The 26,817-nt window shown below is 44.0% G+C and overlaps 7 protein-coding genes across 10 annotated transcripts in view; 4 read left to right on the top strand and 3 right to left on the bottom strand.

Annotated features, from left to right (window-relative positions):
• Window positions 1-2,377, top strand: part of LOC108004869 (exocyst complex component 4) — a 29,833-nt gene extending 27,456 nt beyond the window's left edge. For all 4 annotated transcript variants that reach the window (XM_070995646.1, XM_070995647.1, XM_070995645.1 and 1 more), the window contains 6 exons: window positions 30-154; window positions 212-505; window positions 564-965; window positions 1,035-1,638; window positions 1,696-1,902; window positions 1,966-2,377. In XM_070995646.1, the coding sequence (XP_070851747.1) occupies window positions 30-154; window positions 212-505; window positions 564-965; window positions 1,035-1,638; window positions 1,696-1,902; window positions 1,966-2,142 (1,809 nt within the window). In that variant the 3' untranslated portion in view covers window positions 2,143-2,377. The remainder of the gene's footprint in view (window positions 1-29; window positions 155-211; window positions 506-563; window positions 966-1,034; window positions 1,639-1,695; window positions 1,903-1,965) is intronic.
• Window positions 2,378-2,614: 237 nt separating this feature from the next.
• On the top strand, window positions 2,615-4,335 carry Dcps (Decapping enzyme, scavenger). The gene is made up of 3 exons (XM_017067955.4): window positions 2,615-2,849; window positions 2,918-3,073; window positions 3,140-4,335. Exons 1-3 carry the CDS (start codon window positions 2,684-2,686, stop codon window positions 3,946-3,948), a joined length of 1,131 nt encoding a protein of 376 aa, XP_016923444.4. The 5' UTR covers window positions 2,615-2,683; the 3' UTR covers window positions 3,949-4,335.
• A 755-nt stretch (window positions 4,336-5,090) lies between these two features.
• Window positions 5,091-8,827, bottom strand: Madm (MLF1-adaptor molecule). Its single transcript, XM_017067954.4, has 2 exons — window positions 7,213-8,827; window positions 5,091-6,061 (listed from the first exon to the last, which is right to left on the bottom strand). The coding sequence occupies exons 1-2, from the start codon at window positions 8,344-8,346 to the stop codon at window positions 5,279-5,281; spliced, it is 1,917 nt and encodes a 638-aa protein (XP_016923443.3). The 5' UTR covers window positions 8,347-8,827; the 3' UTR covers window positions 5,091-5,278.
• A 622-nt stretch (window positions 8,828-9,449) lies between these two features.
• Sym (symplekin scaffold protein) lies at window positions 9,450-13,419 on the top strand. The gene is made up of 5 exons (XM_017067957.4): window positions 9,450-9,627; window positions 9,698-9,891; window positions 9,953-12,075; window positions 12,143-13,065; window positions 13,178-13,419. Exons 1-5 carry the CDS (start codon window positions 9,541-9,543, stop codon window positions 13,346-13,348), a joined length of 3,498 nt encoding a protein of 1,165 aa, XP_016923446.4. The 5' UTR covers window positions 9,450-9,540; the 3' UTR covers window positions 13,349-13,419.
• An 817-nt stretch (window positions 13,420-14,236) lies between these two features.
• Window positions 14,237-15,516, bottom strand: LOC108004872 (glyoxylate reductase/hydroxypyruvate reductase). Its single transcript, XM_017067956.4, has 2 exons — window positions 15,320-15,516; window positions 14,237-15,254 (listed from the first exon to the last, which is right to left on the bottom strand). The coding sequence occupies exons 1-2, from the start codon at window positions 15,457-15,459 to the stop codon at window positions 14,351-14,353; spliced, it is 1,044 nt and encodes a 347-aa protein (XP_016923445.4). The 5' UTR covers window positions 15,460-15,516; the 3' UTR covers window positions 14,237-14,350.
• Window positions 15,517-15,931: 415 nt separating this feature from the next.
• On the top strand, window positions 15,932-17,633 carry LOC108006730 (CCA tRNA nucleotidyltransferase 1, mitochondrial). Its single transcript, XM_017070273.4, has 2 exons — window positions 15,932-17,161; window positions 17,220-17,633. Exons 1-2 carry the CDS (start codon window positions 16,061-16,063, stop codon window positions 17,553-17,555), a joined length of 1,437 nt encoding a protein of 478 aa, XP_016925762.4. The 5' UTR covers window positions 15,932-16,060; the 3' UTR covers window positions 17,556-17,633.
• Window positions 17,556-18,880, bottom strand: LOC108004868 (U6 snRNA methylphosphate capping enzyme Amus). The gene is made up of 3 exons (XM_017067949.4): window positions 18,728-18,880; window positions 17,915-18,663; window positions 17,556-17,815 (listed from the first exon to the last, which is right to left on the bottom strand). Exons 1-3 carry the CDS (start codon window positions 18,738-18,740, stop codon window positions 17,651-17,653), a joined length of 927 nt encoding a protein of 308 aa, XP_016923438.3. The 5' UTR covers window positions 18,741-18,880; the 3' UTR covers window positions 17,556-17,650.
• Window positions 18,881-26,817: the final 7,937 nt, after the last annotated feature.

Raw genomic sequence — 26,817 nt, 5'->3', positions numbered from 1 at the left:
TCTCAAATAACTGGGTACATCATTTTTAGTTGCAACTGCTGCTCACCGACTACTTGGATATACAAAATGCTGCCTCGGATGAAAGTGCCCAGACTGGTTTTGCAGAGCCCACCAGCAACATAAATTCCTATTTCCTAAGGCGCAAGGTGCCAAGGTAGGCGGATAGTTACCAGGTTCCCTAATAACTAATGACAATGCTTCTTCTAACCAGCACCAAGCGCTCAATGTTCAAGTTCGACAAGTCCTCGCATGTTGGAAGCAGCAGCAATAGCGACTCCTTCAAGGAGCATCGTCGCAATGTCTCGGATGCCTCCGTGGACGATAATATGGGCGCCCAACTCGGCGGAAGTGGCAAGGGCTCCACCAGCGGCCTCTTCCCTCACGAGAAGAAGCAACGCGAGAAGATACTGATCTGTACGCCCGATCAAAATATCATAACCAAAGTCTATCTACCTCTAATGGGATATATCAAGGAGATAGAAAACTTTATGAAGTGCAAGCCAGGGTAGGAAAATAGTCCTAGTGGCTGGTTACAAAATTTTCACACTTTCTCTCACTTTCAGGCAACCCTGTAGTCTACATGACTTTTTAGACAACTATATTAAGGACACATTCCTATCCAAGGGCCACAACCGCAACCTGCAGCTGACGATCGAGTCACTGTCCAAGAATCAAGATGCGTGGCGCACGATTATAAGTCCTGAAGAAATAAAGGCTCTCAACCTGAGTAGGCCTTTGTTGCAGTCTACTGTGATGGTTGAGCGGAGACTAATGGAGACTAAGAACCTTATTCAAGACCTGCCGTGCTACTCTGAAGACCTTCTTAAGATGGTGTGTGCTCTGCTGAAGGCCTATCGAGAAATCTGCCAGGCCGCCTACCGGGGAATCGTGCAGCCAGACTCGGAGGACAAAAGGATTTACAGTGTGGCCTGGCTAAAAGATGAAGATATAAGCAGATTTTTAAAGTAAGTTTTGAATTGCCAGAGTAAATACTTCTTAGGAAGAACTATAAATATTGTATTTTTAACGTTTAGAACGCTCCCCAATTGGACAGACCTGAAGACCTCCAGTCAAAAATCGCGTCATAACCGAAAGCTTCATCGTGGAAGCTTCGAGCCGTCGGAGGAGGAAAGTCCGTTGCAGGTGCAGCAGCGCAACATTCGGGAGGCTGAGATGCTGACCAGTAATTTGGGTGAGGGCGGTATCACCCAGCAGGAGATTCTGGTCGAAATCAGTGTGCTTAAGGAGCTGGCCATACTGCAGGAGAGCATGGAGTGGTTCTCGTGTCGCGTCTCTGAGTTCGCCAACGATTTGCGCCGGCCTTTGGTAAACGGACTGAATGCTGTATCTGCTGAGTGCAGCGCCGACATTGCCGTAAAGGATGGCACGATCAAGGTGATGACCAACCTGGCTTTGGAGTTCGATGAGCTGGCGAACACCTGTCTGCTGGTGCTGCATCTGGAGGTGCGCGTACAATGCTTCCACTACCTACGCTCGAAGTCGAGTGTCAGGACCAACAGCTATGTGGGCTCCAAGGATGACATCCTGGAGCCTGATCGTCAGGTGCAAGTGCTGACTAAACGGCTGTCCGAGATGGATGAGGCGTTTAGTGCTACTTTACATCCAAGGAAGACCAGGGTAAGATAATATTATCTCCCCGATTTTACCAAGTTTTAACCTTGTTATTTCCTTTAGTATATTTTTGAGGGACTAGCGCACTTGGCGTCGCGCATTCTTATTCAGGCCTCCAACTATCTGGAGCACATCGATCAAATAACAGTCCAACGCATGTGCAGGAACTCGATCGCCCTGCAGCAGACGCTGAGTAACATAACTGCCTCCAGGGAAGTGGCTTTGGATCAGGCCAAACACTTCTACGAACTGCTTTGCATGGAGCCAGATGTAAGCAAGATTGGTTTTTATTTAGCAAATTTACGTTCTACATATCTGCTCGTTTACCCACAGGAAATACTCAATGCGCTGCTGGAACGTGGCACCCAGTTTTCAGAGATGCAGTTGCTCAATGCCCTGCAACTGTCCTGCAAGTCCTGTGGCATAACAGACGCCAACCTCTTGGCTTCCTATCAGCAAAAGTTGTCGGACATACTGGGGGCCAAGCCCTCCAAAGGCGTTGTTGTGTAGTTAGCGCTGCACCCGGCGAACCATTTTAATATCCATGCGTTTGTGTACATCGGCATTAGGTGTAAGTGCAAAATGTGTGTTAGTGTTAAGCTCAAAATGATTATGAATGTTCTGAACATGTTTGGCGAGCACTTGGTGTTGCGATGCAGTCGTTTATACAGATACAATACATATTCTAAAGTTCATTAATAGTAATTTAATGGCTTCTACACAATAAATGAGGATTTAACAACGATCTGTTGACTATCAAATGTTACGATGAAAGTGAGGGGTGGTGAGGTAGAAAATATTTTCTACATCTTCCGGTTCTTTGAACTGTTAAAAATTTACGAATAACTTTAAAAAAACCGGGTATAACCGATTCACCAAAGTTCTCCTCCTTGGTTTGAGTCTTCATTAAGAAGATTCGATACAAAAAACTCGTGTTATCGAAAAACGATAGGAACCGATATGTTCGTACAAATAAAGCCTCCACATATCGCTGTTTTTTCCTTGCTAAGAATACAATTCTTAACTTTACATTAATTAAATAATAATAAAAATGACTGAACCAGTTGAAAGCTCAGAGGTAAAGTCGCCGTCGTACGAATTGTCCAAGTTCCGGCTAAAACGGATACTGACCAACAACACCGTGAGGAAAAGTATATCCCTCCTCGGTACATTTGATGACCCAGCTGACGATGCCATTGTTGTTCTCGAGAAAAATGGTAAGAAAAAAAAGCAAACTAGTAAATAATAATAGTAATCTAAGTATTATAAACATCATATCCTACAGCTTACCGGGAAAGCGAAGTGGCCACGGAGTCGCCATCAGAGGAGTCGGAGTCTCCAAAAAAACCTAGTTATTTTAGCGCGGATCTGAAAGTTGACACTGAGTTTGTCAATAATATCTACGGCAGTTATCAAGTTGTGCCCAGCCGAGATCTATGCGGCAAGTATTCAACTAACAAACCATACTATTAAAGTGAAATATTTATAACAATCTTCCACATCACAGGTGTTAAGTGCACTGTCATTTATCCCGCCACCGAAAAGCACATCGAAAAATATTCCGTATGCCAGAAGTACCTCATTCGGGAGACCCCTGATCTCTACCAAAGGATAACGCTTCCATATCTCACATCAAGCCAGTTTTCCCTTGAGTGGGTCTATAACATACTCGAGCACAAGCAGGAGAAGGAACGTATCGTGTTTGAGGACAAGGATCCGGAGACTGGCTTTATACTGCTGCCCGACCTCAAATGGGACGGTCGCAACATTGAAAGCCTCTACCTGCTGGGCATTGTTCACAAGCATGACATCAAATCGCTGCGGGATTTGAACGGAAGCCATCTTGATCTGTTGCGAAACCTGCGCCAGTCGTCGAAGGACGCAATCTCCAAGAGCTACGGCATTAATCCCAACCAGCTGCGCATGTACTTCCACTACCAGCCATCCTTCTATCACCTCCATGTGCACATAAATCCGGTTCGAAATGATGCCCCGGGCATATGGTGCGAAAAGTCACATATGCTGGATACTGTGATTAACAACCTGGAGCTCATGCCAGACTACTACCAGCGAGCCACCTTGCCGTTCGTCCTGTATGAAGGCAACAAGCTGTTGGATCTCTATGAGCAGGAGCAACCAATTCGAGTGGTGCCAGCGTTGGGTGATGATAGGGAGCAGCCCGAAAAGGAGTCTGCGGACGCCGAACCAGCAGATGGTTTTAGCGATGAAGAGCAGGAGGAGAGACAGTGCAAGCGCATTAAGCTGGCCACTCCGGAGCCCACAGAGGCCGAAGCTACTATCCAGGCGTGTGCTTAAGCTTACTTTCCGTAAAAATAAACGGTGATGAAATGCGAAGGGGTCCTACCCAAGAAAGGGGTATTACTCAATGATGAAGCTAAAATAGATATTCATTATTAATTTTTCAAATCAAAATAAAATATGTAATATGTTTTGGAATATTAGTTACAATCACTGAGTCTTATTTTAACCGAATGATAGAAGTACTTTTCCACCTAACATGATATTGAGATACTGACTTCAGGATACTGAAAAATCTGCCCTACTTTTTTTGTAATTTTTGTATGATTAAAGGTAAAGCTAATCTGTCGGAATCACACGTAATCAACAAAATAAGCAAACCTGAACAAAATAAATCTAACCATTATGACTAGCAAAAATAAAGGAAAAAGACTTTATAATTAATCAGCTGGTTGCCATCTTTATTTATTTAATAATAGTGTAGCTATGTCTGTTGTGTATTATTTCTGTTGCATGCTCTGCTTGTGTTTATATAGTTTTTAGTTAAATAATTTATTTATTATTTTTCGTGGCCTTGCGTATTTGTTTATATTTGTAATACATTTAAATACATTCCACTGCAGTTTTAGGTTTTGTTCTCGTCACGGCATGGCTAATTTATCAAATTTGATAAATTCCTAGAAAAAATTATCTGTGTATTGGCGCCCAGATGTTTTTTTATTCAAAATCTGAGTGTCTGGATTTATTCGAAACTTTTGTGTAGCCTTGGGAGCTGCGAATTCCATTCGTGCTCGTTCCAGAGTTATGCTAAGCGAATGCTTGATTTTTTTAAGCTCGTTAGCTGCGTGTTTTTAAAAGGGTTTTAAAGGTGGATCGATACTTCAATTATGAGAAGGGTCCGGAGAGTACGGTCAAAATAATAGTGCTTAATTTCGCCAACTTAACTGTATGCCTAACAATTTATTTCAGGCGAGTTTTACCGTAAAATATCTTCTACTTCTTCTGGCTACGTTTTCGGGCTTTCTATATTATCGAAACACACAATTAATTTCATATTTAAAGTTTCTAGGACCCCAATTGCCGTTAAATGACTTCAGATAATAGTCTGTTCCTAAGATTTTTCGTTTTTATCGTGTTCGTGCCAGTCGACCCACCCGTGTGTGGTGTGTCCTATTTCATCGAATTCTGTAGCTTGGAAGCCTGGTTCAACATCGTTTATGGTACATACATACATAAATATTATTTCAAATACATACATACATATACATATATATAGGTATATATATAAAAATAACAAATAATAGTAGTAATAAAATCGTAATGTGTAATTTCCCAATATAATAAAAACAATACGCGTCGGCCTGCCCTGAATACTAAGCTGATACTTTCAATTGCTCGTCGTGCCCGACTGTTCCACATCGACGTCCACATCGGTGTGCTGCTGTCCCTGCGGCACATACATCACGGCAGTGCCCTGCTGGTCTGCGTCGGAGGATATAGACCAGTTGCGCTCCAGCTGCTCCAAGGCTGCCATGGTTGCCGTGGTTGTTACCCCCACCCCGGAGCTCTCTGCCCCGGCACCGTCGCTCATAACGCCCGCCTTCAGCGTCTCCTCCAGCAGCACCTGGATCTTGTCCTGGTCGTCTAGGTGGACGAAGCCCAAGCGCACCAGTTCGCTGGTCAGATCCGCCGCCGTATCGTTCTCGTTCACCTGGCATGTCAGTTGGCGGTTCATTTTGTCGTCCATGCGCAGCAGTATTGTCATGGTTATGTCATTGCTATCCTCCTTGATCTTTACGCTGCACATCATGTTAACGATGCGCCGCGACTCCGTGTCCACCGGCTCTGGCGTGGCCGATTTCACGGAGTCAGCCCGCTCGGGCGAGGCGGCCCGTGAGCGGAAATTGGGCGGCTTCTTGCCGCTGTACGTAATTAGCGGGTACACACCGTACTTTACGTCCTCGACGAACTTTTCCAGTTTGTCGGCCCCCGAAACGTCTGCCAGTCGGTATTGCCGTTCCTGCCCACCAGCCAGCCGAAGCTGTGCCATAACCACGTCCGGCTGGTAATAGCGCTGCATCAGGCCGTCGAAGGCGGTTTCCGAGAACATGGTGCGGTTGGCGGGCGAGAAGACCAGACAATGGGCAGTCAGCAGTTTGAGGGAGTGCACCTACGGGAGCAACAAATGATATTATTACCTACTTCATTTGTTTAGGGGATTACATTTGGTCAGGTGTTTTTGAAAAAAAAAATATCATTGTATACTTTGGTATTAAATTCCAAGGGCGACGATTAAGATGTAATTGGACACGCGATCATATCTTATCTATCAAAACATTTTTCTAATTGACGAGCTTATTATTATTTTTTTTAGGGGGGGGGGAAATATAGGTACTAATACATAGGTTTCATTATTTTTAAAATAATTTTTAATAGCTTTTTATTTTTACTTTTTAACATCTCCAAAGACACATCCATACATCAGTGCCAAATATGTTTTCCCTTTATTGTTAACGTTTAAGCTCATTTGATAAATGATCGGTTTCGATATTATTTGTATTAAAAGAATTTGTAGTACAAAAAGTATCTGTGAGTGCGAGTAGTATTACAAAATTAAAACGTTTGATGTAGTCTGGTTTTTTTTTCTGGTTTTCTGTGCACTTGTGAGTTTTTAATATTGATTTGTTTAGATTGTTAAGAATATTTTCTTTATATGAATAATAAACTTTTAAAAGGCCTGTTTTTTGATTGTACTGAAGGGGAAAATTTGTTTTAACACAAAGATAGACTTTTTTAAAGTTAAAATAAAAAATCCAGCTGTCAAAATATGAATAGGAGCCAGTTATAAATCCGCTTCCCTGTGTTAACTTTTTGGATCCACTTGAATATTACGGAGAGTCCAGTAGTAGCTTATTTATTAACTAGTAACCGTCCGATCTGCGTTGCTGTCTTGATTTTTTTCTGTGGCCTGGCCGTTAAAATATAAATCTCCTCTTATGACTTTTTTGGTGTGAGCTGCATGTTAATATAGAAATACAATATTCTCATTTTGAAGATGGGGCTAATGTTTGTGTAAATACCTTTGCAAGTATAAGTTATGGGCGGTAAAATGTCTACACATTTTCAGATAGTTCGACGTTTTTTTAAATAATGTATGTATTTAGGAAAACAAAAAGAAACTTGACTAAGAAAACAACTTAAAGCTGAATTTAAATTCCGCAAGATGGATCCATGAATTAGATTACAAGGTCTACTTAACAAAGCAATTGTCATGCGGGACATCAATTGAGAACATTATGATTGGTTTGCCTGTTTACTCACCTCGAAGAGCAGTGGGTGAAAAAGCAGATCATTGGCGCTTGGCCGGTCCTGCGGCTGCGGATTGAGACACTTTCGTATCAGGTCGCGCTGCAGATCGTTCTCCAGGCTGAAGATTGTGCGCTGGATGGTCTCCTCGTTGATGGCAGTCGACTCGCTATTGCTGGGCTGGATCTCCAGGGCGGCCATCTCCAGGGCACACATCCCGAAGGCGTAGATGTCGAGGGCTGCGGTCAACTGGTCGGCGGCTCCGTACTCGGGCGCCTGGAAGTAGTGGGCCCCCCGTTCGCGTTCCCTTTCCCGCTCCCGTCCCCTCCGAACGCTGTAGTGGACCGCATCCGGGACCACCGAGCCGATCTTGACCAGGCCGTTGTGCTGGATGAAGATGCTATCACAGGTTAAGTTGCCGTGGATGATGGGCGGCGAGCAGGAATGCAAATAACTGAGCGCGGACAGGATCTGGGTGCACCATCGACGCCACGACTCCAGCGGTAACCGCTTGGCGTTGCGCTTCGTGCGCTTGAGGAACTGTTTCAGCGACCCACTCGACATGTACTCGGTGATGAAGACCACTCGAGGCCGCTCGGCCTGCTGCGTGTCCGTCCAGTAACGGTGGAACTTGACGATGTTCTGGTGGTCCAGCTGCAGCAGATTATCGAACACCTGTCGCATCTTCTCCTCCTGCGACTTCAGCTCCTGGAGACTGGCATATTGCACCTCATTCCACACGACCTCCACGCCCTCCTCGGTGTCCATGGCCAGATGGACGCAGTCGATTCCGGGCACATCACGTTGGTCAACCTCTTCGCGCCTCTTCAGCCAACGTCCGCATGGCGACTCCTCCAGGATCTCGCTCTCGTCCTCGGAATCGTCCCCGGACTCGCGCGGCGACGAGTCCAGATTAACGCCCTCGCTGCCGACGACAACAGAGACGCCGACGCCGACCGCGACGCCGCTGCCAGCATCAGCTGTTGAGGCACCAACTATGTGCGGGGGCTGCTGCGTCGACTGCGACGCCGGCGTCGCGGCTGGGCAGGATGCATTTGCAGGGGCGGCCGCCAAGGGGGGGTGGTGCTGGGTCGGTTCATCCGATGTCGCGCTACCGCTGTTGCCGGCATTCGCTTGGCTATTTGACATTAGGGTGCGGTCACCGACGCGTCTGCGGCTGTTGAGCAGTTCTGTTCCAGTCCCAGAAGGCCTCGTCTTCGGTTTCCAGTGTTTATTTTCTTTGTGCCTGCAAGTTGGCCTGCCTACGTTTACGCTCACTTTTCGTGGTGTCCACTGCGGGGTCCGGGCAACGAGCTACATCCGCTGATGCTCCTCTGTCGCTGCCTCTGCCCACTCACTGGCGCACACATACACATACACAGGCACCACCTCCTCCTCTGCACCCCTCGCCCAGTAAACACTCCGTTGCGACGGCTGGCGACTGCTGCGACGTTTTTTCGGCGCCTTCGACGGCTCCAATCCTCGACTGCGGCGCGAACGGCGATCCGTTGGTTGCACTTTCTGGCCTGACACGCTGCCGATTCGTTTATTTAGGCGTTTTTTTCACGCTAAAAGACCCAAGAAATGTGAGCAAATCGATGCCTCTTGCTTATCGATAGTCACCCCCTCATATCGCTGGGCCAGCGCAGCAGTGCCGCCTGGTATCGATAGTCATGCGGAAAGCCAATGGTTGCTGGAAAAAGGCTAGATTTGAGTTAGCAAACATATTGGGTATTCCAATTACTACCATGAATACTTCGAAAAATGTTGGCATATTTCGAATTAGATTTTTTTTGGACATGACTTTGCTTTGATTTCTTATTTAATTGTTTATTTATTTATTTTTAAAACGGTCCAGAGTGCCCTAGACCGTGACCATCATTCTGCAGAAAGACACTCTGAAAGATTCAAATTGTTACTCTTTTCGTTAGAGCCTGGCGAATACAGAAACAGAGTCTTTCTGAACAGTCTATTAGTTTCCTAATAATATGATTGAATTTTGCTTAGTTTCGATTTGACTACTAGTCACAGACGTTTGAAATATCAACAGGAACAAATCATGGTCGTTCCTTCACGGCCTTATAACACTGACTTGATTTTAACCTTATGACTATACTTAATTTAAAAAGCCATGTCATTAAACAGTTTATATCCAAATTTTTTGCAAGCAAAGTAACATTTAACATTTAACAATCATACAAAATAGCTAGATTTAGCGCGAAAGCGTAGAATTACCATCACCACAAGTCTTTTTCGATAGTTCGTCAATGGTACCGATAACCGCTTGCCATCTGTGCCGGCAGCTCTTGAAAATTCTGTAAATTCTGCAACAACTGACGGATCATGGATAGCATAATTGGACGCAGCCAGTTTGTCTCAGAAACGGCCAATCTCTTTCTAGATGAGAAGACGGCGACGGCAAGGGCTAAGGTAGAAACAGCTTCCCCCTGCGCCAAGCCGCCAAAGTTGACTGCATTGTATCTTCTATTTCTCCATTCAGGTGGTCGAGTGGTGCAATGAACTGGTAATCGCACCGGCTTCGACCAAATGTGAACTCCTGGTCAAGGTGCAGGAGATTGTCCTTGGATCCTGCACGGAGCTGGCCGAGGAGTTCCTGGAGCCAGTACTGTCTTTGGCCCACGACCCGAACATGGAGGTGCGGAGGCAGGTGGTCGCCTTCGTGGAGCAAGTGTGGTAGGTACCAATGCATAAAGTAAGGAAAGTCCTTGGTCCATCGCAAATATCCCCTTTCCAGCAAAGTGAAGGTTGAGCTACTGCCTCATGTTATTAACATCGTGTCTATGCTGCTGAGGGATAACTCGGCCCAGGTGATCAAGCGAGTCATACAGGCCTGCGGCAGCATCTACAAAAATGGGTTGCAGTACTTGTGCAACCTCATGGAACCTGGCGACAGCGCCGAGCAGGCATGGAACATCCTCAGCCTGATCAAGGCCCAGATTCTGGACATGATAGACAACGAAAACGACGGCATACGCACAAACGCGATCAAGTTCCTCGAGGGCGTCGTTGTGCTGCAGAGCTTTGCTGACGAGGACAGCCTCAAAAGGGATGGAGACTTCTCGCTGGGCGATGTCCCTGACCACTGTAAGCTCTTCCGTCGCCAAAAGTTGCAGGAGGAAGGCCACAATATATTTGACATATTGCTCCAGTTTCACGGAACCACGCATATTTCTTCGGTAAACTTAATTGCCTGTACAAGCAGCCTCTGCACGGTTGCCAAAATGCGGCCCGTATTCATGGGTGCCGTAGTAGATGCTTTTAAGCAGCTGAATGCCAATCTGCCGCCCACCCTCACTGACTCGCAGGTGAGTTCCGTGCGCAAGAGTCTGAAGATGCAGCTGCAGACATTGCTGAAGAATCGTGGAGCCTTCGAGTTTTCGGGTACCATCCGAGGCATGCTGGTTGACCTGGGATCCTCGTCTAATGAGATCCAGAAGCTTATTCCTAAGATGGACAAACAGGAGATGGCTCGGCGACAGAAGCGCATCCTTGAAAACGCCGCACAAAGTCTCGCGAAGAGAGCACGTTTGGCCAGTGAACAGCAAGAGCAGCAGCATAGGGAGATGGAGCTAGACACCGAGGAGTTGGAGAGGCAGAAGCAAAAGTCCACACGAGTGAACGAGAAGTTTCTGGCCGAGCATCTGCGCAATCCCGAAATGGTGGTTGGTCTGGTGGTGGAGTTCCTGCCAACTCTGCCCGCTGAGGTGCCTCAAAAGTTTCTTGAGGAGTACACGCCCATTCGTGAAATGTCCATACAGCAGCAGGTGAGCAACATCTCCAGAATGTTTGGCGAGCAGCTTTCAGAGAAGCGCCTTGGCCCAGGCGCCGCAACCTTTAGTCGGGAGCCACCAATGAGGGTTAAGAAAGTGCAAGCAAATGAGTCAGCTTCTACTGCTATGGATGTAGACGATGAAGCTGCCCAAAAACTGAGTGAAGAAGAATTGCAACGCAAGGAGGAGGCCACCAAAAAGCTGCGCGAGACAATGGAGAGAGCCAAAGGCGAGCAGACTGTGATCGAAAAGATGAAGGAGCGCGCCAAGACACTAAAGCTGCAGGAGATCACTAAGCCTCTGCCACGCAATCTTAAGGAAAAGTTCCTAACAGAAGCAGTGCGTCGCATCCTTAACTCGGAGCGGCAGTGCATCAAGGGAGGGGTGTCATCTAGGCGCCGGAAGCTGGTTACCGTTATTGCAGCCACCTTCCCGGATAACGTACGTTACGGCATCATGGAGTTTATCCTTGAGGATGTGAAGCAGCGCATTGATTTGGCCTTCTCCTGGCTCTTTGAGGAATACTCTCTGTTGCAAGGATTCACAAGGCACACTTACGTTAAGACCGAGAATCGACCAGATCACGCATATAACGAGTTGCTAAACAAGCTCATATTTGGCATCGGAGAGCGTTGCGATCACAAGGATAAGATTATACTGATCCGTCGCGTTTATCTAGAGGCACCCATTCTTCCCGAAGTTTCAATAGGACATTTGGTTCAGCTTTCATTGGACGACGAGTTTTCCCAGCACGGTCTGGAGCTGATCAAGGACCTTGCGGTTCTTAGACCTCCTCGAAAGAATAGATTCGTGCGAGCGCTGCTAAACTTTTCCGTGCACGAGCGAACTGACCTTCGGGATCGTGCACTGGCCCACCTTGTCAGTCTCTATCATGTGCACAAAATCCTTCCGGCGCGGATAGATGAATTTGCGACGGAGTGGCTTAAGTTCGTAGAGCAGGAGACTCCACCAGCCGTTGTTTTCTCGCAGGACTTCGGTCGACCTACAGCAGAGTCCGCCTGGCGGGAAGACACGGCAAAGGTGTGCCTTGGTTTGGCCTTTACCCTGCTACCCTATAAGCCGGAAGGTAAGTTTCCTTATGCCACTGCTGAGTGTATTAAGGTATTGATTTAACATTTATTTGTACCCAATAGTTTATGTGGAACAGATTTGTCAAGTTTTCGTGTCTACATCCGCCGAACTGAAGCGCACAATTTTGCGTAGCCTGGATAATCCTATCAAGAAGCTGGGTGTAGAAAATCCCACAATACTGCAGCTGATAGAGGACTGCCCGAAGGGCATGGAGACCTTGGTGATCCGCATCATCTACATACTGACGGAGCGAGTGCCATCGCCACACGAGGATCTAGTCCGACGCGTTAGGGATCTCTACCAGAACAAAGTCAAGGATGTTCGTGTGATGATACCCGTACTTAGCGGCTTGTCCCGCTCCGAGCTGATCTCCGTTCTTCCTAAGCTGATAAAACTTAATCCCGCTGTGGTGAAGGAGGTTTTCAATCGTTTGCTTGGCATTGGTGCCGAATTTGCTCATCAGACGATGGCTCTGTCTCCCACTGATATTCTGGTGGCCTTGCACACCATTGACACCAATGTCTGTGACCTTAAGGCCATTGTCAAGGCTACATCGCTGTGCCTGGCTGAAAGAGATTTATACACCCAGGAGGTGCTAATGGCTGTGCTACAGCAGCTGGTGGAGGTTGTTCCACTGCCTACTCTGATGATGCGCACAACCATCCAGAGTTTGACTCTTTATCCGCGCCTAGCCAACTTTGTAATGAACTTGTTGCAGCGTCTTATCATGAAGCAGGTTTGGCGGCAGAAGGTGATTTGGGAGGGCTTTTTAAAGACCGTGCAACGCCTCAAGCCGCAGTCCATGCCAATTCTGCTGCACCTTCCTCCCGCCCAGCTGGTGGACGCACTGCAGCAGTGCCCTGATTTGAGGCCAGCTTTGTCGGAATACGCGGAGAGCATGCAGGACGAGCCGATGAATGGCAGCGGCATTACCCAGCAGGTTTTGGATATCATCTCCGGGAAGTCAGTGGATGTGTTTGTCACGGTAACTATGAAATTTGCATTAGCTCTACACACCAGCCCTGGTTAACTTAAAAGGCTTAACTATATTGAACCACAAAATCTTTGATTTCATTAATTTTTGTCTTGCTTTTCAGGACGAAAGTGGCGGTTACATCAGCGCCGACCACATTAAGAAGGAGGTACAGGATCCATCGGAAATCGGCGTTATATCCACAGTGCCCGTGCTGACGTCTTTGGTGCCACTGCCTGTTCCCCCGCCCATCGCCAGTGATCTGAACCAGCCTCTGCCGCCTGGCGAGGACTAGCTACAGCTCAATTGTTTTGTTTGCCTATAGACATCTCCAATTTACTCAATAAGACAAAGCTTATATTTACACTTTCTCTTCAGCTACCATTTTTTACGTACGGGAATGTTATGACCCGAAATCCGAGCCATTTCCCTGCGGGCTTCAATATCGGCGCTGTCGATGTGCGGGAGAGTGACCACGTTGACCCACTTTAGAAGAAGGCGGGGCAGAGGCAGGGGTACTGTAGTGGTTACATCAACACCTGCCGCCTGAGTGTGCTTTGTTATTAGTGTTTCACTATCTGGAAGGCTAGACTATTGAAAATCAGCTTGTTCTAAGTGTTTAAGGTGCAGCAGACCACAGGTCGTTTAGGTCGCGGGCTCAAACGGAAATATTTCTGGAGCTTTATCCTGATCAATACAAACTAATAGACCCATTGACCGCACATCAACATGGGCCTCCAGTTCTACAGCCGGCGAATATTAGCCTACTTACAGCTTAAAGATACTTAACGTTTAGTGTGAATTTAAGTAAATTGTACTCAAAGCTACTTTTTTCGCACTCTTCCACGTTGATGTATTCATATCCCTCCTAGTAGATGGCCACGCACTTAAACTGGGCGATCGCAGCATCTAGAGTTTCCTTATCAACCTTGTCAAACGCGGTACAAACAGAAAGTCTTTGTCTGAAATCTGGCTGATCAGCTTATTGTGGGGAACTGGCAAGTGTTTACCTAACGGCTAGGGATATCACATATTGAATGAGCTCAATTTAGCCAGAATAAAAAAAAAACTAAACACCTATACCTATATAAAGTTTATCGGCTATACAACTTTTAAATTAAAGTATATCTCTGCACAAAATAAGCGGAGTACAAATTTTCATATGAATGATGTATCAATTGAATCAAGGGAATACATATTTATTTTTTAAGTCGAGATGTACAGCTTAAATTTAAAAAATAGCTCATAAATGTATGATACACGTAAAATCATTCTGAGAATGACAATATTACGTGGTTTAAACTGTTACTTCGGCTTCCATTTTCTCGCCAGCGAGTGCAGCAAGGATATTTCTGGCCGTGATTCGGGACATTTCCTTGCGTGTTTCGATGTCAGCACTGCCAATATGAGGAAGGATAACCACATTGTCCAGCTCAAGGAGCGGGTCGTCCAATGGCAATGGCTCTGGCGTTGTAACATCCAGACCAGCGGCCTGAATTCTCTTGGACTTCAGTGCCTCGTACAAGGCCTTCTGGTCTACAACCCCACCACGCGCAGTGTTGATAAGAATGCAGTTGGTCTTCATCTTCTGGAAGGCTGCGGCATTGAAGATCTCCTTTGTCTGCGGGGTTAGGGCGCAGCAGACTACGATAAAGTCTGAGCTGCGAAGCATCTCGTCAAAGTCGACGTGCCGGGCATTCACGGCTGCTGCCTCCTGGGGTCGTGGCGAACGGGTTGTGTAGGTTATCTCCGCCGGCTTGAAGGGCACAATGCGAGCCGCTATCTCTTGGCCGATGCGTCCAAAGCCGAGCAGGCCGACTCGGGAGCCCTTCAGTCCCTGACCGCACATCCACATGGGGGCCCACGACTTCCAGCCACCGTTGTACACCTGTTTGTTGGCCTCGAACAGTCGCCTGTTGGTGGCCAGGAGGAGGGCGAGCGTCAGTTCCGCCGTGGCATCTGTGAGTACGTCCGGGGTGAAGCCCACGCGAATGCCACGTTTCTTGCACTCCACCACGTCGATGTGGTCGTAGCCTACGGATATTGTGGCCACACACTTCAGCTGGGGGCCCGCAGCATCCAGGACTTCCTTGTCGACCTTGTCCGTTAGGGCGCAGTAAAGTGCGTCTTTTCCGGCCACCTCGCGCATCAGCTCAGCACGGGGGACCGGGAAAGTCTCATGCCAAGTGCTCACCTTGCAGCTGAGAAATGTCATGGATATTGAATTAGTGCGTATGCTAATCAGCCGGCAACATTTCGAACAAACCTCTTGCGCAGCAACTCCAGACCACTGTCGTCCACATCTGGACGTGTCACATATACACTTGGCTGGGAACTCATCCTTCGAGCTATCTGTCCTGGCAGCAATATGTTTCTGACTTGACCGAACGGCAACCGCGGGGGCATTGGTTCAAATTTATTGGATCGAAAAGGGGGTAAACAAAGTAACAGGTTTCCGTTAGTATGACCGTATCGGCATAAAAAATGACAAGACATTGGGGTATTCGATTGGAGATTACCCTGCAATCAAGTTAGCCTCCCACCTCCAACGGACAGAAAGTCCCTCTTGTTAAAAACATAAAATAATTGGGTCATTGTTCAGTACCTAGATTCTTTATATGTTGATGAGTACAATATTGCTTAGACAATATATTGAATTAATGTTAAATACGAATATAAAATTTCTTCGATTGTGGTCAGCTACCTTTCACACTATTAGCGCCATCGTTACAAATTGTTTTTCCGTAAAAAGAGTAAACTTTATAATTTTACATTATTATTATCCAGTACGTGTTTACTATATCCAAAAAAATATACATAGATTCTGTCAGTGATACATATTTATACTAAATATACCCTCCCACTACAGGGTATAAATAACATCTGGTACGAAACTTGCCTCACAAAGCATTTGATCTCGCCCGGCTTTTTCACTGTTTGTAAGTCAAACACCAAGGAAAGGCGTTTGGGACAATAAAAGGTATTCGGAGCCTGCCCAATCCTCTCCATGAATGGCCCTTGCTGCCTCGCCAAGCTGTCCACACGTGCGTTCCCATCCCTTGCGCTGAACCTCAGACAGAGAAGTCGCTGGATGAAGACCATGGCCGTCCATATGTCGCCACGAGAGCCCTCTCCGGAATTGATCGCCCAGCTGGGGAAACCGCCCAGGATGCGCACGAACCCGGCTTTCAAAAAGGTTCAAACGCCCGAGTTTCAAAGCATATTCACCCCCGAGCTGAAGGAGCTTGTGGCTCTCTTCGATAAGTACGACTATGAGCTGCGGATCGCTGGCGGTGCTGTGCGCGACATCCTGATGAGCATTCCTCCGAAGGACATCGACCTGGCCACCACTGCCACTCCGGAACAGATGAAAGAGATGTTCGAGAAGGAGGAGGTGCGAATGATCAACGCGAACGGTGAAAAGCACGGCACCATCACTCCCCGGATCAATGACAAGGAGAACTTCGAGGTCACCACTCTGCGCATTGATATCCGCACCGATGGACGCCACGCGGAGGTGATGTATACCACCGACTGGCAGCTGGACGCTAACCGCCGTGATCTGACCATCAACTCCATGTTCTTGGGCTTCGATGGCACCGTGTACGACTACTTCTATGGCTACGACGATCTCCAAGAGCGTCGCGTGGTCTTTGTGGGCGATGCGGATGTCCGGATCAAGGAGGACTTTCTTCGCATATTGCGTTATTTCCGATTCTATGGACGCATAGCGCATGAAGAAAATAACCACGATGAGGCCACTCTGGCTGCCATTAAGGAAAATGCAGGGGGCCTTGCAAGGATAAGCGGTGAGCGGATCTGGACAGAGCTGCAAAAGATAGTGGTCGGCAATTACGGACCCGCCTTGCTGCTGGAGATGCATCGTTGCCACCTATTCGAGCACATTGGTCTGCCTGTCGAGCCCAACTTGGAGGAGTTCGAGCGACTTTGCGCTGCTCTAGAGCACTTCGAGAAGCCGCATTATCCCATTTTGTACATGACGGGGATGCTGCACTCTGCGGAAGATGCCATGGCGATGCACAAACGCCTGAAACTGTCCGCCTACGAAAGGGACCTGGCCAGGTTCATCACCCAGGAGCGCGAGAAGGTTACAAGTCCCACATATTGAAACTCTAATTACTCATTGTTTAAACTCCGACTTTCAGGTTGGCACAGAGTACACCACCCTGCGCGACTACCAAAAACTGTGCTTGCAGAAGTACATTCAACGGGATTACGTGGAACAGTTGCTTAAATACTCCGACAAACAGGAACTCTACAATCAGCTCAAGTCGTGGGTCAAGCCAAATTTTCCAATTAGAGGAAATGCGTTGGCTGAGCACGGTCTTAAGGGAATACGACTTGGTCTGGTTATGGACGAATTAAAACTCCTTTGGGCAGACAGTGACTTCCAATTAAGCCACGATGATCTGGTGAAAAAGATTCCTGACGTCTTGGAAAAGATACCAAGTTCCCCCAGTAAAGTAAAAAGTATGAAGTAGTTCTGATTCCATCTGGAGCTTTCCTTTCTTTGTGGGTAGATTTATTAAAGTTTTTATGACCACTTGGATAGAATTTTATCCATTTTTTTGTAGTACTATTTCTTTGTAAAGATCTGAATTGGTCGTTTGAATCCGGCTTCACAGTGCTCGGGTGTGCCCATGAGTTCCATTTTGTCAAAGCCTACTTCTGGACCAATTAGATATTCGGTGAATTGCTCAGGTCGGAATTTAATGGAATTGTAGTTCTCTCTTATTTGTTCCTGAAAAAATGGGTATAAAGATAATTAAGATTGAGATTCCACGATTGGCACAGAATGTTCACAATTAATGTCAATCTGTTAAACATTCTAGTTACTTACCGATAGCTTCTTGCGCCTCTTGTAGCCGTCAAATGACTGAGGCTCCAGGATCAGCTGGCCGCCCGGGCGCAGCTGCAGGTACATGCGGCGGAAGGCCTGCTTCAGGCCGGAATCACAGAAATTAAGGTGGATCCACTTGGTGACAGACAGACAGAGAATTACGTCGAATTGCGGACGCTCGATCTCCAGCAGCACGTCGTCCTCCAAAACATAGTTGCCCTGTACGAATCTTATGTTGTGGGGAAAGCCCTGTCCAGGTCCTGCCTGTCGCTTCAGGTGGCTGATGGTGTTTTGGGCATCCTTGACCAGGCCACGATCTATGTCCAGCCCCACTAGGCTTTTGGCCTCGAAGGTCTTGGCAATCTGGATTGACAGGTGCCCGGAGTTGCAGCCGATGTCCAGGAGCTGCTTGCCCCGGAACAGATCCGGCTGGGTGCCAAGCACGTCCAGGCGGATATCCCGAAAGTTCTTGTCCAGTATTCTCTTGCCATAGTAATGCTTATAGTTGCCATAAGTAAAGTTATGGTCTTTGTTGTGCTTGGGCTTGCCGTTCAGTTGAAGGCGTTTTTTGGGGCTCTGCGGTGGCGGACGCGACGTGTCCTCCACAGTGGGATCCTCCGTTTTCAGTCTTTTGCTTTCACCACCCTTGTCTGCTGTAATTACAGGTTTTCTCTTTCCCGCACATTTTTCCGGCTCTTTGCCGGTTAACTGCGTGTTATTGTTGTTGTTCTCCAAGTCCATGGTGAAATCTGAATCATTATAAGATAAAAATTTTGCAATTGCCTGTGTAAATGCTGGAATCCTTTTACTCACCACATATGTCCATTTAAATTGAGATTTATTAAGTTCATTCTTAGGTATATGTTTTAAAACATAAAGAACTAAAAAATTAAACACAACTCGCGGTAAACAGGGCGATTCTCCCCAAAATGGTTCACAGGGTGATCATTGCTGTAAATATTCTAGACGGACCGAGACCAAAAATACCAGCTAGATCCGAAAAAATACCAACATAAATTATTCTGAAGAAAATTTGGCGCGCACTTTAAACTTTTTTTGAGAGTTTCGAATATATATTTTATTAATTGACCATAGACCCATGCTTCATTCAAGATACAATAAAGTGTATTGTATTCGAGCAAAAAAAGTTAAAGGGATGCACTTCCGACACAACCTTGCTGAAAATGATTTAAGTCATGGTAACCTTTTTTTATTTAGCAATATTCGTTGGTTGTGATGTTTTCTTTAGGATTCATAAGGAAGAAACATTTTTGTAGATCACATTGCGATGTTATTCTCGAAATAGTTAACTTGTCTCGTAGAAAAGTTGCATGTAAGCTCATGTAAATATGTCTTATTGCGTGTCAAATGCTGAAAAACGTATAAATCGCAATGTTATTTTAAAAGTTATGATTACCTAAGCTAAACAGGCATTAGACATGGTCGGTAGTGCCGGAACCGTCCGCTAGGTGCCGTGGCGCTGGCATGTGTGCCTTGATTTGATTGCCTTGATTTTTATTTTATTTGAAATTTGAAACAAAGTGGCGGGTGGGATAGTCGAACACTAGATTATAGAGTTTATTCTTTTTTTCTCTTTATTTGCTATTAATTGGGCGTTAGCGAATAACAATGTACATTTCAATCGGATCATACAATTTTTAAAATTTTAATCCCGTTATATTAAAATATTTATTTATTTTTTAGTTTTTTTTTACACTTTTACTTATTTTACACAACATTTAACGATTTTACTTTAACAGAGACTATCATATACGCGCTTCTCAGTTAAAGGCGAAATTGATGGAAAAATGTATGCAGCAAATCGGCTGTTTCCGAGGTTGCACATCACACCAACACGACACCTAGTGTATATTCCTTTATTTGGTTTAACTTTTATTAATGGTCCAAGCATCACACTTATACTTTTATAGCGTCTTCCCACAAACTAAGCTAGATCGACTCGGCTAGTGATCCTGATCGAGAACATATAAACTTTACAGAGTCGGAAATGCTTCCTTCTACCTGTTACATACTTATACATACATATAATTATACGTGCACTTTGCAAGGCAGATCACCAATTTTGTGAATAACATTACAAAGTGGTATGCAAATACGATTTTCGTTAGAGAAGACATTCAAGCCTAAAAGTGCTTAAAAATAGAACTGCCTTAGATTCGAAAGACTCAAAGAAAATTTGTAACATACGTATTTGTTCAGTTGTTCTGTAGTCGTTCTGTAATACAAGACTAAACAATCTATGAAATAAATAATAATTCTTAATTAGTTACTAAAATTAATTAAAAAGTAGCAAGTAGTAACATAAAATAATTCGCAGTTATAGTAATTGGTTACCCCAATGTAATATACATAAATATGTAAATATGTTTTCATGAAATAAAGCTCTGGCAATTTTTAATACCCAAATCTAACAGAACGAGTTTAAGTTTTAAAATTTCATATGTTGGCGAATATTGCCATTCTGCTTGTTGGTGGTAAATGTTTTTGCGGAATTTACATAACAAAGCCCGCTTAATGAAAGCATAATATATGTTTTTGCAAATTGAAATCCTCGCTTTGTTTGCCGCATCCGTTGAAAGTGTCGGCTGCAATCGCGCAGGACACAGATTCCTGACCGTTCGCGCGTGCCGCATGCTGACCCTTCTCCACGAGGGGAAGGGCAGGACGATGGTGAGGAACAATGCCAATGATAGTTTGGGTGAGGACCAGCGGTCAGTTGAAGTGCGGCCAAGGGTTGAACGGGAATTTTTGATTAAGTGACCGGCTCGTGGCAAATTTAGGATTTAATCCTCCTGCTTCACTCGTCTCGTAAACTATTTCTAGTTCCCTTTTTAATATTTTAGTTTTGAGGAGATCCTTTTCTAAATTTATGGCCCTTTCATTGTCAGCACAATTATGAATTTTGAAATCCCTTATTATTTTCCCAAAGTCTCTCAAGATGCCTTAACCCAAAGTGCCCATTAAGCGGCAAGAGATAAATTCTATCAAAATAAATTGTAAAATATCTTTGAAAAAGGCACCGCACAAGACATTTCCCAGGGAAAACTTGCTCGAATCGAAGGAAATAAAATTAAAATAAAATTTCCGGCCAGGGGAAAGGGTTGGTCTGGTTTAGGAACCAGTTTTAGCTACTTTCCCAACAAAAGGATGCAGCATCTATTAAAACTTCAAATGACTTGTTGTTTTTCCCCTCAGCGTCCAGGTCCCTTGATGGATGGACAGCCCAGCATCCGCATCCCGCCATAGGAAATGGGCATAGGAAATCCAAAACCAGTTTGCCCGAGTTTGTGCAACGAAAGCTGCACGGCGTCTAACATTTAATCTGCTGCACATGCGCGGCCTGCGAGTGAAATTAGAGGGGATTTGTTTGGTCAAATCCTTGGGCTGGCACCGAGCAATTTGAATAGCCACACGAGGGCTGCGCGGCTAACAAGCCCAGCGGACCCGGGTCTTGGGTTTATGGTCCTCGGTCCGGCGAAACTCCTGTAATTCGATTCGTTCGGGGGTAGCAGTGGCAAAGGGTTGCCCTGCCGGCGCTATTGTAACTTTATAATTTCGGGTCAGCGTGCTGGTCTACTCCCAATTCCCGATTTCCATCACCACCAGCACCCCGTTCACCTTTCCCTGCCCCTCACCCTCCTCCTCCTCTCCAGTCCATCTGTATTGTGCATACAAATGTAGCATCAAATTATTTTGAAAGATCCAAGGCATTGTTCCCCTCGCAAAACGGTCATTTGCATGTTCAGTGGATGAGTGAAAAATCTGTTCATATTCGGTCTATTTTCCCTCTTTGCTGAATGTAATTTCGATCGTTAAAGTGTTTGATGTTGCGGCATAGATTGGCTTGTTGTAGCCCGAAAAAGCATTTTTGGGTAGTTTTCTATCTTTTGTAGCAAGAAAAGAATTGCTCGTTCAAGCGAACATCATTATCATTATTTGAAAAAGTCCAGTATTCTTTATACACACGCAATCCAAACTTGTACATAAAAGCGTATAAATTATCTTTAAATTAAAAGATTTTAAAAACAATTTCAATAACTGAGTATTATTAATATCAGTATTAAATTTAGTATAATAAAGTAAAATAGATAATAAATAATTAAATAATACAATTAAAATTTGTTTTGAACTGTTTTTTTTATATTAAAAATGGATATATTATATTTACAAATTATAGTTAATTTAAAGATTTTGAACTTTGATTTAAATCTAAAATTCTTTAAAGTTGTGTTAAAACTAAATCGGGGGTGACACAGAAATCTTTTTGGTCGGACAACTTGATGAACTCATATTAAACATTTTAAATTAAACTAATCAAATTATTATGTTTTGTATTGAATATAATGTTTTTTTCTTTAGTTAAAATTTTTAATACAACTTATTGAATGCACTATCCAATAAAATATTTTTAAAATTAACTTTTTTATTAGTAGTGCAATAAAATGGAAGCAATTTATTTATTACCTAATATTATATTTTGCTAACTATTTTACCGAAAAAGGATAGGTCAAGGTATTCTTTTGGCCTGACCCATCCAAAATCAAACAAAGACCTAGGCTTGGGTAGTTCACCTTTGAGCACCCTTTCCCATTAATCTGCATGACTATTGGCATTCGATTGCCATAAATTCGGCTTAATGCGGCAATGACCCAAGAAACCAGGCCCTAGTCGGGCCGGATACTCCTTGGACTCCTTAGATCCTAACCTTCACGGGTGAACGCATTTACCAGTTCAAGCTGGCATAACAGAGACTCAGGAAAAAACCGAGGCGATCTCTGAACTCACCCCGCCGCTGGGTCAATGAAAAATCGCTTCAGTTTTGAGGCAAAAAGCATTAAATTCGTCACAAAAAGGAGCGCAAGGAAAAGGGGAAAAGGTTGGGAAAGGAAAAGATAAGAAAAGCGGCGAGCAAGGGTTGGAGACCCCGAGGAAGACCTTTGGCAGGCCAGACGATCCGTCTTTGTTTGCATTTCACCTCTGCGCGTAATTTACTGTGAACCCATCGAGGATCGGGGTCAGGACGAGGACGCGAGGAAGGCCGATGACTATCTGCGCCCTGGGGTAGCTGCTGCAGCTCCGCCAGCAGTGACATCATAAGACGTGACACATTGAACCCGGCCTCGGGACCTCTGGCAGGACTTGCACCCTTTGATACCTGGCCTCGCCTCGGTTATTCGATCGCTCGTAAATTTCTTTTCGCCAGGCTCGGCTCCTTTTCCTAATCTCAATCGCAATCCTTCGCCGATTTTCGCACTGTGGGAATTTTTTGCGGAAGGAAGCGAGATCATGATCGATGGGTGTATAGGGTTTCAATCGGGTTAAAGGGGCGTCGATCAATAGAACTGGGAGAAGGAACTTTTAATGGCAAAAAGCGAAACATGAAATCTAAGACTGCAATTTTTATTACCGCAAAAAACGCTCTTCAATCGTCTCATTACGGAATCTCATTTATAAAATCTGGCTTTCTGTAATGAAATAAAAAAGTATAGAGTTGAAATCCCTGAAAGTAATAATCCATTTTTTAAAGGTTCATATTGTAAGAATTGTATATGTGAAAGATGTAAAGATCAAGACTATAGACGATCGATATTTTCATCCTTTGTGTTTCTTTAAATTTTAGTTCAGAATTTTTATAACAAATTTAAAATTAAGCATTGATTAAATAAGGAAAAATAAACTTAACAATCATAGTTAATTTCAATATTTTAAACATGGTTTTAATGACAGAAAATATTGAAAGTAAAAAGTACTAAAATGATATCAAACACTTTCTGATTTGATTCGAATATTTTCATTTGTACAGTCAGAAAAAAAATCAAGTATTTTGTGCTTGAACCTAGTATTTTCGGTGTCAAAACTTCGCCAAGCATGGAAAATACAGAACGCGAGAACAAAACACTACTTTTGAGCACGAATTTTCAAGACCGAAAATACTAGATTTAAGAACCTTTCGGTCTTCCATCAAGTATGAATATTTCTTAAATCAAGTCATATTTGGACTAAAAACAAGAACGGTTTAATAAAAAATTAAGAAAGTTGCAGGCATGATTTAAGGACGAATAATTCTTAAATCAATATATAAATATTATGAAACTGAAATGAGTTTTTATTTTATGCTAGTAAGAGAAATATGTATTGGAAACTGAAACGAAATAAACGAGATTTATTTAAATAATATTAATATTTTAAGTTTACTTACGACTTGCCGCTCACGGGCATTAACACTGTCTAATTTATGCGCCTTACATACCGAGTACTTTCAGAATAAGCAGTTGGGAATTATTAGAGTTGTCAGACATTAAAATTCCAAAAAGTGCTCAATATGAGCATTTTTTAAGCACGAACGTTCTTAAATGTTAAGCATGCAATTTTTCTTAAGTCAAGGCTGTTTGTACTTGTTTTTAGCACGGTGTTTTTCCCTGAGTGTATCCATCAGATTAATATGATTCTGTATTTAATTCAAATAAGTAATACGAAACTCTCAATTCAAATGCAATAATTAAATGCATATAAATTTATTTACATTTTCATTGTTTTTATAGTGCACTCATTGAATTTGTTTTGTTGTTTCAAGAACACAATTAATTTGCACTTACAAAAACGGAACAATACTTGTTGTGGTGAAAACCCGCTTTTACCCCCAATTATGTGACGTCAAACTTCTGGTGCTTAACCGCTTAATTATAACCTAAGCTGTTGCTTTCTGAATTTTCACACAATTTTCCGGCTGTTTTTCCGGGAAAACCAGTTCGTCCAAATCGTTTTAGGTCCCGCCCTTGACCACAGACCATTTTGATGGGTTTTCATTGTGTGTTTTTGTGGAAATTCCGGTGACGCGTGTCCAACAAAAGTTAACCCCTCGGCGGGCAGAGTGACCGCTTGACCAGCGCAGGACAGGATTCCCCTTTGTTTTGGTTGTTGTTGTCAGCCCATCCTTTTCGGACAGCACGTGCGTGTGATTAAGAAGTCGCCGACGGTCGGTCAGTCCCTCAGCAAGTTGATTTCAGAACCCAGATCTTGATGAGGGAAGCCTGCCGGTGCAGGCGAGTTATACATATACATTATACATTATATCAGAAAATATGGTATATGAACGCACAGCAGTAGGGCATCTCCTGCTGGACCCAGATCAACCCTTTATTCGCATTATTTTTGTTGGAAATTGTGTGATTTGAAAACGTTATAAACGCTACATTTTGGCAAAAGGCCCGTCATTGTCACGGCCATCATGGAAAGGGGTAGCTTGGCATAAAGGATAAAGGATGCTGTGTGCGTCGCCTGACAGCGTGTTCAATTGTTGAGGACATAAAACAGAAAAACGCCGAGCGTTCTGATGTTTGCTAAATACAAAAAATTCGCTGACCTTCCCGCAGAATTTTAAAAACGCTCCGACAAAAAAGAGAGTGGTTGAAAGGGGGAGGAGAATTTTCACAGTCTGAGAGAGCAAAAAGTTGGAGTTGGGTTCTCTTAAATCTTGAATGGCATTGCCAAAAAGTAATAAAATGCTATTGAAACTCAAGTCTAAAGTTTTGCAATTTTCAAGGACTTCAACGCATCATTATTATTCGTTTCCTTCGACTTTTAACGATCAATCATCCAAAGATCCATTGTACTATTAGGTATCATCACCTTGGTCGAAAAATTAATGATCTTTATAAAATGTTTAGGTAGCCAAGTCAAGAGAATCGAGGGAAAATCTTTTATAACTTGGTATATGCCATATTCAGCAAATTAAACTAAACATATTATAAACTATGATAAGTATTAAACATCCATCGAATATCCGTTTCAAAAATATAATTCTTGATCTTACATTTCCTGGATTAACATATTCCTGTACTTTTGTCTCACTCGATTGTCTTTTAAATTGCAGTTTAATTTGCTGAAGCCTTTTTAGAAACTTTATCAGCATTTCAGTAAATGCCATTTTATATCCTGGCATTCCCAGACTTTCCTTAATATTCATTTCGCATTTTCCGATCCTTTTTCAACGTTTCCCACACTGATTGCAATCTACTTCGCTTAGAAAAATTCGAATAAAAACTATATGCATATTAATATTATTCAGAGAGCGTAAGTAATAAACTGCAAATGGCATTGCATAAATTTCCCGAACGTCAGACCGCCGGCTTGCGAATTTTCCGCAGCACCCAAGCCGACAAACGTAACCCAAATGATGCACATCTGAATTTTAGTGCTGATTTGCATAAATTTGGCATTTTCAATTAAGCGGGTGTCCTGGAAAAGCGGCGAGCAGCGAGGGGACTCCGAGCACATTTTTGACTTGTGCCAATGTTATGCAAATTTCCCGGATGCACCACCGAAGCCAACGGGTTACAGAGATTGCCCAGGACAAGCCCTTGATTTCATTTTGATGTCTTGTTGTTTGGCATCAGCCGTGCTAAATGTTAATTCTCCTCAAGTGCCGATAGTCCCGTCTTGAGGCGGGGACTTCTTCGGCAGGAGGAGACGTCTTCTGTTTGGGCAACTCAATTGAATCCTATTAAATATTCATGAGGGGCATATTTACGGACCATAAACATGCGATGCGCAAAGTCGATTGGTAATGTGCAAATATATGGTTAGGTAATGAGGTGAAGCTGCTGCCCCATAAGGTGCATACATATTTTATTACTTCCAGAGGGATTAAAGCCAATATTTTGGGTATTAAAGAACATGTTTAAGTATAAGAAAATATAAGCAATAATTATCTAAACAGTCTATGGTATTATAAACTGTTTTTTAATTATTTTGAAGCAAGATCTAAGTCAAATATAGATTTATACCAATTTTAGTACACTCACGGACTTTGATATAAAATCATATGAAATTAAACAAGAGAGTACGCTATAGTCGACTATCAGATACCCGTTACTCAGCTA

The sequence above is a fragment of the Drosophila suzukii genome, chromosome 3 (assembly GCF_043229965.1).
Source record: "Drosophila suzukii chromosome 3, CBGP_Dsuzu_IsoJpt1.0, whole genome shotgun sequence".
NCBI classification, from domain to species: domain Eukaryota; kingdom Metazoa; phylum Arthropoda; class Insecta; order Diptera; family Drosophilidae; genus Drosophila; species Drosophila suzukii.
This window is presented reverse-complemented; position numbering and strand designations above follow the sequence as displayed.